General features: G+C 47.1%; 1 protein-coding gene across 2 annotated transcripts; it reads right to left on the minus strand.

The window, feature by feature from the left end:
- Positions 1-894: 894 nt before the first annotated feature.
- On the minus strand, positions 895-10,383 carry akt1s1 (AKT1 substrate 1 (proline-rich)). 2 transcript variants are annotated; one of them, XR_009705562.1, is made up of 7 exons: positions 10,234-10,383; positions 8,375-9,391; positions 7,154-7,445; positions 5,272-5,355; positions 4,322-4,497; positions 2,565-3,258; positions 895-2,527 (listed from the first exon to the last, which is right to left on the minus strand). XR_009705562.1 is itself a non-coding variant. In XM_061224061.1 (6 exons), the coding sequence occupies exons 2-6, from the start codon at positions 8,732-8,734 to the stop codon at positions 3,121-3,123; spliced, it is 1,050 nt and encodes a 349-aa protein (XP_061080045.1). In that variant the 5' UTR covers positions 8,735-9,391; positions 10,234-10,383; the 3' UTR covers positions 895-3,120. The 2 variants fall into 2 exon arrangements, 1 of the variants encoding a protein (XP_061080045.1); XM_061224061.1 differs by having other exon boundaries at positions 895-3,258.
- Between the last annotated feature and the right edge of the window lie 1,038 nt (positions 10,384-11,421).

Here is an 11,421-nt window from a genome sequence, read left to right on the forward strand (position 1 = left end):
GTGTCGCGGAGCCTCTACTGGAGACCTGAGGTACTGCAGCATTCAAAATCTCCTTAACATTGACTAACTATTGAAGCAAAAAATATATTTCTGCTTCACAACAAAGTCAAACCATCACTAAAAAAATAACTGAGTTTGTGTAGGGAATGTGAGACTGAGAGGCGATGGGATTTCAGAGAACGATGCCGAAAAGCGTATAGGACAACGGTATGGAAAACTGGAGTAATTAATATTTGAACATGTCTTTGGACTGGAATTAAACATCAAGATGTTCATAAATCACTTCAGAAATCCCAACGCCTCTCAGTCTCACATTCCCTACACAAACTCAGTTATTTTTTTAGTGATGGTTTGACTTTGTTGTGAAGCAGAAATATATTTTTTGCTTCAATAGTTAGTCAATGTTAAAGGACGGATGATTGAATCACAGACTGTTCCTCTCTCAGACTTTAATTTCACTTTCCAATAATTCCTTCTTTCACTTTGCATACTAATTTTCTTACTTCTCAGCCACATTACTCTCAAACCTTGTCTGCTCTCATGGCATTTCTTTAACTGACCAGCTCTTATGAGTGCACTCATCCACTCTTTCCCCACTCCCAAATCTGTACATATGGCCTCCTCGTCATCCCCCAGTTTAAATGGCTCAATTTCCTCCCTCTCCACCAAAAGTTGATGTGTGGTGAGCATTCTGGCACAAAATGGCTGCCTTTCATCACACAAGTTTCATCCAAGTGGGTGCCACACATACGGTGGAGGTTGTGGTGAGTATCCTCCCTTCAATGTTAAGCACTCCAAAATCATGAAAATGCTATAGAAAAGAACAATTCTAATAATTAATGCGATTATGATTATAAGACACCCAATACAACATAAATAAACAATACCAGTTGATTGATTTGGCTTCTTTATTTGAAATGTACATTTAAGGGCTTGAAATGTAGGAGATGCAACAGGTGCAATTCTCTTCTGAACGACCCCCGCCCACTCGCTCTCTCTCTCAGCGCTAGAAATCTCTCTTTCGCAACATCAGCTTTAACGCGTTATTTCAGTCATATGAATGCTCCGTCTCGTGCAGTCAGTCTGTGTGAGTGGCTCCTAAGTCACTGGCACCCTTGATAAAGATGACCAAAAAAAGGTTGTATGAAGTAAACAACACACATACACAGCTGTACTTCACGATAAAACACAGACTATTTATTTTAGACTAATACAGTCACTCAGAAAAGTTTTTTCATCCGCCTGTAGCTGTCATTTATTGGCACACCTGTTTTCAATACTCTTGTTTTCAAGACCCAGACATTCCAGCCAAAAGTGGAATCTGCGACCTAGAACGGGAGACAATTTCAACACCCACCTTCTTTGGAAATCAAATGGTTTTCTGTGGAAAATTGTATTAGTATAAAATAATATAATTTATTTCAGCATAAGAATGTGCAGGCTGTAACAATTTGGATAGGGACACCATTTTGTTGTTTTGCTCTGCACATTGGAACGGAAAAGAAGCAGTCAAAGCACGGTGACGGCTGTAATCTGAGCCTTTCATACTCCCCCCCCCATTTCAGCAGACCAAAAGTAATTGGACAATTGGCCACCCAGCTGTTGCATCATGGCCAACTATGTCGTTGCATCATGAGATGAAGCACAGGAAAACGGTCTAGAGTTGATTCTAGCTGCGGCTATTGGGAGACGTTTGCTGTCTTTCAACATGAGGACCAAAGAAGAGTCAGAAGAAATGTCAGTAAACCATGAGGCTAAAAAACCAGAAAGGAAAATCTATCAGAGACATAGCCAAAACACTGGGCCTGTGTCAAATTAACCGTTTGGTACGTCGTTAAGAATCACAATACCCAAGTCCAACTGAACATGCAATTCACTCACAGAAGCAAAAACTGAAGCCAAAAAATCCCCCTGAAACAAACACAAACTGAAGCTGGCTACAGTGCAGGCCTAGCAGAGTTACAGACTGCAAAATATTTGTAACCAAGCACTAAATAGGACTACTTTATGTTAATTTGTTTAGATTCATTTTTATCCACTAAGAGGTGTGTGGGCCTGTACTTCAGTCTCATATTCATGGTGATGATGACCCATTCCCATTAGAGTCAAAACAACTAAAAATAGTGTCATTGTCCAAATACTGACTGACCGCACCGTAGCTCAAAACATGGATTATCTTATATGGCTTGCTTTTGGTCATCTTTATCGAGGACATCATTTCTGAGGGCACCATATCGATCAGGGTCTGTGATGTTAAGTGCACTGAAGAATCCAGTCGGTTAATCAGTCAGGTTATATACATGTCCTCGCGGTCAGTGTGATAGTGCAGAGTGCAGTCGCTGGAGGAAAGGTAGCTCACAAAGTCACGGTTTTCAGCGGGCACTGTTAAACACCAGTCCTGCAGTGTCTGATGAGATTTGTAGTCTCCTTTAAGTCAGGCTAATTATGGCCTTGAGGACAGGGTGAGTGAATGAATCACTGGTGCTGAAACACACTGAAAACCGGCCCTCCAGGACTGGAGTTAAACCTGCAGACACTGCGGCCCTCCAGGACTGGAGTTAAACCTGCAGACACTGCGGCCCTCCAGGACTGGAGTTAAACCTGCAGACACTGCGGCCCTCCAGGACTGGAATTTGATATGTGTGGTTCACAGGTATACTCAAAAGTAGTGTACAGTCAATCAGTCCATGAATCCAAAGAGTATACACTCAAAGTATCAATGTAGTGTGAAATGAGTATCAGTATTAGTGCGGTGTGGTCAACAAGCATCTTGGTCTGCAAGTATTGGCGGTATGGGTGTGTCTGTAGTGCCCATGTATGTGTGCACACGTCATCTGCCTTTCTCAGTGTTTAAGGGCAAAGTGCCCCGTGTTAAGGCTGTGTGTGTGTGTGTGTGTGTGTGTGTGTATGTGTGTGTGTGTGTGTGTGCGTGTGTGTGTGTGCTGTGAGTGCGTGCATGTGTGTGTGCGTGTGTCCTCTTCCTCTCTCAGTGTTTAAGGGCGAAGTCCCCCGTGTTAAGGCGTGGCCGTGAATATGTGTGTGCGTGTGTGGGTGTGTGCGTGGGTGTGTGCGTGGGTGTGTGCGTGGGTGTGGGCGTGTATGGTGTGTCCTCTTCCTCTCTCAGTGTTTAAGGGAGAAGTCCCCCGTGTTAAGGCGTGGCCGGGGAAGTCCTCCAAACATCTCAGTGCCATCAGTGGCTCCGGGAGCGAGCAGGGCCTTCATGCTGGCTGCAATGTGGTCCAGGTCGGGGCAGCCGGACTGAGGGAGAGGGAAAGGGTGTGATCGGCATTTATGGACATACCTACATACACCCAAATACAAATGTGTTACCTGTATAGACTCACTTATGCAATGTGTGCAACTCAAAGTACAGTAAGGGAAAACAAGACCAGCTACATGTACAAAAGATGAGCAAAAAGATTAGCCAAATGAAAATCATCTTACACAGAACAGAGAAGGGGTTAAGATTGTGGATTTCCCCGGGTTATCCAGGTTAGATGATCGTTTTCCGGGGACTTAAGTAACTCTGTTACTTGCAGTCGTTTTCGGTGAAATGCAACGAAAAGAAATTGTTTGCCAAGTTAAATAGCGAGCTATATTAGCTAATGCTAACGTGGCGCTAGCCGACTTGCTATATTGGGTAAAAAAATAAAATAAAAACTTTTAATCGGAAGAGCCTCACACATATGTTTACCAGGAAAAAGTATTCCATAGCACACAAGCTGTAATTGTGTTCTTACAACAGACAAAGCCATGACAAGCAAGGATCGCAACACAAATTCACACAATGCAGCTCCAAAATCCTCTTGGGAGTCTTGGGTCTTGGGAAATGTCAGAAATTAGTGCAGGAATTGTTGAACGGGCAGATTTCTTAAAGAAATTGTGGCAGAAACGAAAGGTGATGCATGAGAAGTTCAAAGCCTTTAACTTGCAAATGTGTCGCTGCTTTTGTTCACACTATAGCCATAGAGGAATATGTAAAATCACATATGACACCGACATGGAAAATTGCTGAAATATTTACAGAGAGAGAGAGAGAGAGGGAGAGGGGGGGGAGGGGGAGGGGGAGGGAGGGGCAGAGAGAGAGAGAGAGAGAGAGAGAGAGAGAGGGAGGGAGGGAGAGGGGGGAAAGAGAGAGAGGGAGGGAGGGGGGGGAGAGAGAGAGAGAGAGAGAGGAGGGAGGGAGGGAGGGAGAGAGTGAGAGAGAGAGAGAGAGAAAGAGAGTGAGAGAGAGAGAGAGAGAAAGAGAGTGAGAGAGTGAGAGAGGGAGAGAGAGAGAGAGAGAGAGAGAGAGAGAGAGAGAGAGACTGCAGAAACTCACCCGTTCTCCGCTATGGCTGTCTCCCTGTGTGGCCCGGTTGCCTCGGTAACCCCACACAGGCACAGTGACAGGCAGGGAGCGGGCGATTGACAGGGGGTGGTGCGAACGGGAGGAGAGAGAGAACTGTCCCACTGCCATGCTGCGAGGAGGGGGCGGGGCATCCTCGCTCAGCGAGCCTGAGGAACGAATGAGGGTAGACCATTACACAACCGCACTTACTGCACCTGAACCCCACCCATCTAAACCTCCGCAACCTGATCGCTACCCAACCAAACTCACCAGGCCCCAGCCATACCCAACCACACTCACCAGCCCCCAACCATACCCAACCACACTCACCTGGCCCCAACCATACCCAACCACACTCACCAGGCCCCAACCATACACAACCATACCACACCTGAACCATACCCAACCACACTCACCTTGCCCCAACCATACCCAACCACACTCACCAGGCCCCAACCATACCCAACCACTCACCAGCCCCCAACCATACCCAACCACACTCACCTGGCCCCAACCATACCCAACCACACTCACCAGCCCCAACCATACCCAACCACACTCACCAGGCCCCAACCATACCCAACCACACTCACCAGCCCCAACCATACCCAACCACACTCACCAGCCCCAACCATACCCAACCACACTCACCTGGCCCCAACCATACCCAACCACACTCACCAGCCCCCAGCCATACCCAACCACACTCACCAGCCCCCAGCCATACCCAACCAAACTCACCAGCCCCCAACCATACCCAACCACACTCACCAGGCCCCAGCCATACCCAACCACACTCACCAGGCCCCAGCCATACCCAACCACACCACACCTGAACCATACCCAGCCACACTCACCAGGCCCCAACCATACCCAAGCACACTCACCACTTGTCAACCGCAATCACAGCCACACGCTGGCTGTAGTTAGCCCTCTCTTACCATCAGTGCTCTCCTCCTCTCCATCCGACTCAAAGAACGGCTCGCAGTCCCGAGAAAGGGAGTCTTCGTCCATGGAGAACACTCCTGTCAGAGACCCAGAGAAAGGAACACTCCTGTCAGAGACCCAGAGAAAGACTTTGGACTTCTCAAAACTCTTAATACAATGCGCAAGTTTTAGACAGAAGAATATAACACGTCGGCAGCATGATTTTGTTTTGGAACCATCATCCTACTCTTCACACAACCCCATGAAGGCCATTCCTTCCCTGAGGTGGACAATGCAGTGCAGCACTGGGGCTCGGCCAGCCAACAATGCAGGAGAAGAGGCTACAGCACACCACTCCCATGCCCAAAAACTATTCATGAAACTTGACCTGCGAGCAGTTGTGGGACAGCTCTAATAAATCACCTGAGATTACAACAGCACTGCTCTGGTGGCGTCCCCTTCTGTTTGTGTTTCTATGTATTGCCAAACTATAACCTGGGAAAACAGATAACTTAGGCAAGATCACGAAAACACATGCTAATAAGGGAATTTAACAGTGTTCTGAAAATATTGGGTTATATAAAACATGAAATTACACAAACTCTGAGCTGAGAATTATAAGGTTCTTATATTTTTTAAAACAAATGCATTCGTGTCATAAATATGTTGTTTACAGGGCACAATGTGACATGAAGTTTTATTAAAAAAAACACTATTAAAATTTTAAAGTCATATGGGCTTGGAGCCCATTCACTTTGAAGCTTTGAAGCTCAATATCTCAAAACTCTCAGAACATAGATAGAACCTTCTCATTCTCAGCTCATGAAAATGTTTTGGTTTTATGTTTGCAAGTTCTTCTAAACGACTGCCATGCAACCACATAATTAATATAATTTGTTATATTTCATTGAGGATTTTCCACGCCACAAGTTAAAGTTTTTATGAAAGTCTGACATGACAAACGCTGACGGTTATAAAAGGCAGCGAATAGAATGTACATTCTGAAACAAAGCTCTGCCCCCTCCACCGACCCCTGACCCCTGACCCTGACGGCACTCAACCCGCATGCTTCCTGAATGTTCTTACAGACGCAGTCCAGCTCTGCCCTGAAACGCACCCAAGCGTGGACAGACAGCGCTGCAGTCCCCTCAGCGTCCACTGGGTGGCGCCATCATTTCTGTTCAGCGGGCAACGCGCGGGTATATATGGGGTCCACGGAGGGACTGAGCATACCTCTCCCCCAAGGCAGGGTGTCGCATTCCAGTTCAGCAGGGCTACAGTGTCTGCTGCCTTCTGCTGCGCTACAGTCAATCATCTAAGCCACTGATTGGCTAAAGGGCCCACACACCCTTCCTCACTTACACCAGCCATCTAAGCCACTGATTGGCTAAAGGGCCCACACACACTCCCCCACTCCACAAGACCAACACTAGCTGCGGATTGAAAGGTAAGAACAAAAACATGCACAGGATTTTGACACCTCAACCCTCATGGACAGTTACTGTTACATCCTGGAATATGGTGGTGTCATGCATTAACCTGTAAGGCTCTGGTGGCTGGCGAGGACCTCAGCCCTCTACTGCCCCCTTCAGGCCGTGGCCGAAACCGAGCACAATCATCACCATTTTAAATCGGGGCGCACAACAAGGGCCGATCCCTTTCAGGATTTCTGGTCTTAATTACTTAATTCACTCAATCGTATCTTATCTTATATGTGTATGAGTACCAGCTACAGCTGCAGACTGGAAGTGTATCCTGATGATTTTCCTACAGGCCCGAACCAGGGTTAATTTATAGAGTGTCAGCAAATTAAAAACAAGGCAATTGGTCGGAACACAAACCTGCACCCCTGTTCTAAACTGATGATTCAATCTCGCCCGTCAGTCAGGAACTCACCAGCAGTCTCGTTCAGATTGACCCTCCGCCCTTCCATGTCTTCTTCCTCTTCTTCCTCCTCCTCCTCCTCCTCCTCCTCCTCTTCCTCTTCTTCTACCCCGACTGGCCTCTCTCTCACTCCCGCCCCCTCCTGGGTCAGTGCCCTGTCCCGCTCTCTCTCCCCGTTGCCGTTCTGACCCACAGCCTGGCCAGCGGTGGAGCTGGAACTGTAGATTGACGGGTAGCTCTGCGAATAGAGCCGCGCACTGGGGCTGACGGTCCCGGTCCCAGCCCCACCCTCCCCTGTCAAGCCCTGAGAGAGAGGGAGACGGAGAGATGGGAACAGTGGTTAAATAAAGAAGGTTGTATCGATACAGGCTTGTGAGATTTTGATTGGCTGGTCGTCACGTGAGCAGTCGGTCTGTCGTTCAGTTGGTTCAGAAAGTTAGTACAGGTGTTGACCGTCTACGCGCTTCCATGGCTTGTTTTGCATAGCATTGTGGGACACAGAGCAACTCATACACGCCTACACAAATGATCCTGCTGCTCCAATGACATGCATTGCATGCATTTTACCATGATAAGCTGGATAAAACTGCAGGGTACACAGTTTGGGAGTAACACCAATCACAGCTGCAGGCAACAATGACAGATGACATTGTAGATTAAAAGAAACAGATGTAATAAACAGAGAGATACAGATAGAACAAGGCAGTGTATCACAAAGCAGGATGAGAGAGAGGCTAAGGATAACAGGTTTTTACTTTTAGCTGTTCAGTCCATGTTCCAGTTTTGGAATGGTTCCGGGTTCCTTCTTTGTGATATACCCGCCAGGTAGAGAAAAGAATAGGGGCAGTCAGTAGCCTAGTGGCTAAGGGATATGACTAGGACCCGGAAGGTTTGTAGTTCAAACCCCGTTGTAGCCATGAGAAGATCCATACAGCAGTTGGGCCCTTGGGCAAGGCCATGAACCCCACATTGCTCCATGAGACACTGTCCCCGGCTTAGTCAACTGTAGGTCTTTTTGGATAATAGCGTCAACTAAATAAACTATTATTATGATCGCTGAATATTAATATAGCTGAAAGAAACGGACAGACAGTGCAGCAGCTGGCGTGGAAAACATAACCGGCTACATTTAACGCGTTGGGATGTCCTTAAAGATGGCGGGGCCTCGAACGATTTCTGGGTCAGGAGCAAGTAAAATAAAAAAAGAGGAGAAGAATAAGCGACTGGACTCACCCCTCGGGGTCCAGCCTCGGAGGTCACTCCCAGCCCGGCTCCGCCCCTGTCCCCTCCCCCGGCCCGCGTCTGCCTATGAGCCGTGAGGGCGGAGGTGGAGTGGAGCACGGCGATGTCGTCGACGTAGCGCCTCGTCGACTCCGCCAGCGCGCCCTGGCCCCACACGTGGTAGGAGAAGTCACACTTCCTGCCGCCGTCTCCCTCCGCCGCCAGGGACCGGAACTTCTTGCTGGCGGTCAGGATGGCCAGGTCGCAGCCGGACTTCTGGCAGTAGGCCTCCGCCGCAGACAGCAGGGCCAGCCAGCTCTCCCGGTGGTTGTCGGGGATGTCCGGGTCGGAGGACTGGGTGATGCTCGCCATTAGTGGAACGGTGGCCTTGCCCAATTTACTGGTCGACAACGAATGGCTTCTCCAGGAATGCACAAAACATTCACTGGGTTTTATCTGGCAACAACTGACTGGAAGCTAGCTTATGGGCATGGGTCAGTGGAGGGTACCTGCGTCAAGTGGACAGGATTCTCGATAAGTTCCACTTTACCACTGGTGATATGTACAGATTGTGTTTACTTGTTTAGGTTCTTCGGTATATATCCTACTTTTCTGTGAACTGCCAATCCTTGTGTCTCTGGGTGTACAGCTTTAAGGGTACACAATCCGACACCAGAGAGAGTTGCTTGTTAGTTATACGTTCCTCCTCTCGTTCCTGGCCCGCATTGGCCTGGGCACAAAGGTTTGTGGCTTGCCTCGGTTTTCTCAACAGCTAACTTCTCATTTACTTTACAGGTTCTTCAAGTTATTTTCTTTGGTTATGAGTTCCTTTGCCGTTTGTCAGTGCAGTATGAAAGCGTTACAGTGTCCATACGAGTACATTCAGAGGAGAGCCTGAACACAATCTGGTACTTTAAGTGCTTTAAGTGGCAGTGTCTATGGCAAGGAATAGGAGGTATTAAAACGAAAGAAAAAAAAAAGAAGAAAAAAAACCAGGAGAGAGACTGAAGGTTTAATGTTGGCTGTCACCTAGGGAGAAAGGACAATCCAAGACATTAGTGGATTGATGACAGATTACCATGAGATAAGAATAGATTACTCCAGAAAGTACAGGTATAGACCAGTGTACAAGTATTACATAATTTGTCTTAATGAAGCCTAATTGTTGCAATCATTGAAACGAAAGCAGTTTAGAACAGAGAAAGTAACAAATGATCTCGGTTTGAGGAGTTAAGTCGCATCCATGACGCAAATTCTTTGTTTTGCACAGCGCCAAATCATGTTCTATCATGTGTAATAAAGGCATGATAAACTGTGTGCACAATAGGTCAGAACATCTGAACAACGGCACTCAAACTAACGCCATGGTTTTGAACCGGGGGGCCCGTTAATTTAATTCTGGTCAATGTCCAAGTAAGTGCATGCAGGCTCAGTAGCGTGGAATTAATGTCCGTGGTGCATTGTATGGTATGGCCTTGCGAGGTCCAAACAAACAGCTAACTGTACTACCCCCTGTATTCTCCCTCCCCCTCCGCGTCGCGCTTTTAATAGCATAACAAGCTGCACTGCCTAAGCTTAGCTACGTGACATGACGTGCACCCTTCACTTTGCTTTCTCCGTTCTGGCACTGAAAGCCTTGGAAACAAATCAGAGAGCACCCACAAACGCCGGATTGTGTATATAACAACATTACTGTAACGACACTGCAGCGACGGTTGCGTCTGATGTTTGTTTGTTTGTGGCAAACTAGCTATCTGGCTACCTCGCCAGATACGCCTGCAACCGACATCACATTTCACCCTAATTTTGCACTTTACTAATGTAGGCACAAACTATGCAGCTAAAAATGACTGGCGTGTCCCTTTACTTACACTTAACGTGCCCTTCTTCAGTTGTGCGTCTCGTTCTTTCGCTCACTTTATTCCTTTCTCTCCCACCTTCTGTGCAGCTAGCTCTCTCTCTCCCGACAACCTCCGACGTAGCTACGTTCAGTACAGTAGCTACGTGCAATTGGCTGTTTCCAGTTTGCCCATACGCGCATGCTGCAACGTGCGTGCGGGCTCGTTCTCTCTGCGTGCGTGCGCGCTCATGCTTCCATTGCACAATGGCCCAGATGTACTTAGCCTTTCGCGACGATTTTCAGGCGTACGTATGATGCATTCTGCCCAAGAAACATGCGTTGTATATATCAAAGTGGCGCACGGGGCTGAAACCGCAGTATGCGTGTGCTGAAGGCGACTCATCGCAAGCTGTGCTTCTCTCCTCAATGCATAATATGCATTTAAGGGTGGATCGCGCAGATAAAGAGCAGTGTGTATAAGTGTGGCTGATTATAGGCTATTCCGTTGAATTTACTAAAGTTCACGTAGGCTAATTAACGAGGGTCGATTTTTGTGCGAAATATATATAGGAGGCGTAAACCGAGGAAATTAACCAACTTCTCATGCGTTTCAAAAAATCGTTGAGCAGACTGAATGCATTGATATGCTGCTTTTAATCACTTTTTTCGCGGAAAGACATTCACGGAACATTATCAGAAACGGAACATGCTCAACTGGTATTGCTAAAATAATACAAACAGGGGTGTTTGTTTGTAATAGTTATCCTCCAAAATAATCAATGAAAATAAACGGGGAAAGACTTCTGTGACAAACAACCGGCCTTACAAATAATGTTTTTTTGGGAGAAATAAAATATGTCATGGAACATCCCGGCAATAGTCAAGCTCATTGCAACCTTACATCTCGAATATAATTCCATAGCCGCCACAGCTTGGATACGTAGCTACACATTTTGTCCTGCACTGGACACGCTTTTACGTGACAGTCGATACAAGGAATATGACACACGCAGTGAAGATATTCAATGCACGCGCGTTTTAACTGCGCTGTTTTAGATCTGCATCTTTCGCAAAATGCGGTTTGTAGGCCGTTTCATTAGCTGATTGCCTGACCTGTAACCTTCCTATATACGACGTTAATGACCGCTACCGCACCAACATACCCTCGTCAGGCCGCATTTTGTGCAGCGAGTGTAAATGTGGCCAAATGTTCTCTTTA

This window comes from Conger conger, chromosome 16, assembly GCF_963514075.1.
Source record: "Conger conger chromosome 16, fConCon1.1, whole genome shotgun sequence".
In the NCBI taxonomy this organism is placed as follows: Eukaryota; Metazoa; Chordata; class Actinopteri; order Anguilliformes; family Congridae; genus Conger; species Conger conger.

What these genes read in the sequence shown, in the direction of transcription:
- akt1s1 (XM_061224061.1), bottom strand. Translation starts at nt 8,734, where the DNA reads ATGGCGAGCATCACCCAGTCCTCCGACCCGGACATCCCCGACAACCAC. An exon ending in CCGAGGCTGGACCCCGAGGG is followed by an intron (nt 7,446 to 8,374) that starts GTGAGTCCAGTC and finishes CCTCTCTCTCAG; the next exon opens with GGCTTGACAGGGGAGGGTGG. An exon ending in AGAGGAGGAGAGCACTGATG is followed by an intron (nt 4,498 to 5,271) that starts GTAAGAGAGGGC and finishes TTCGTTCCTCAG; the next exon opens with GCTCGCTGAGCGAGGATGCC.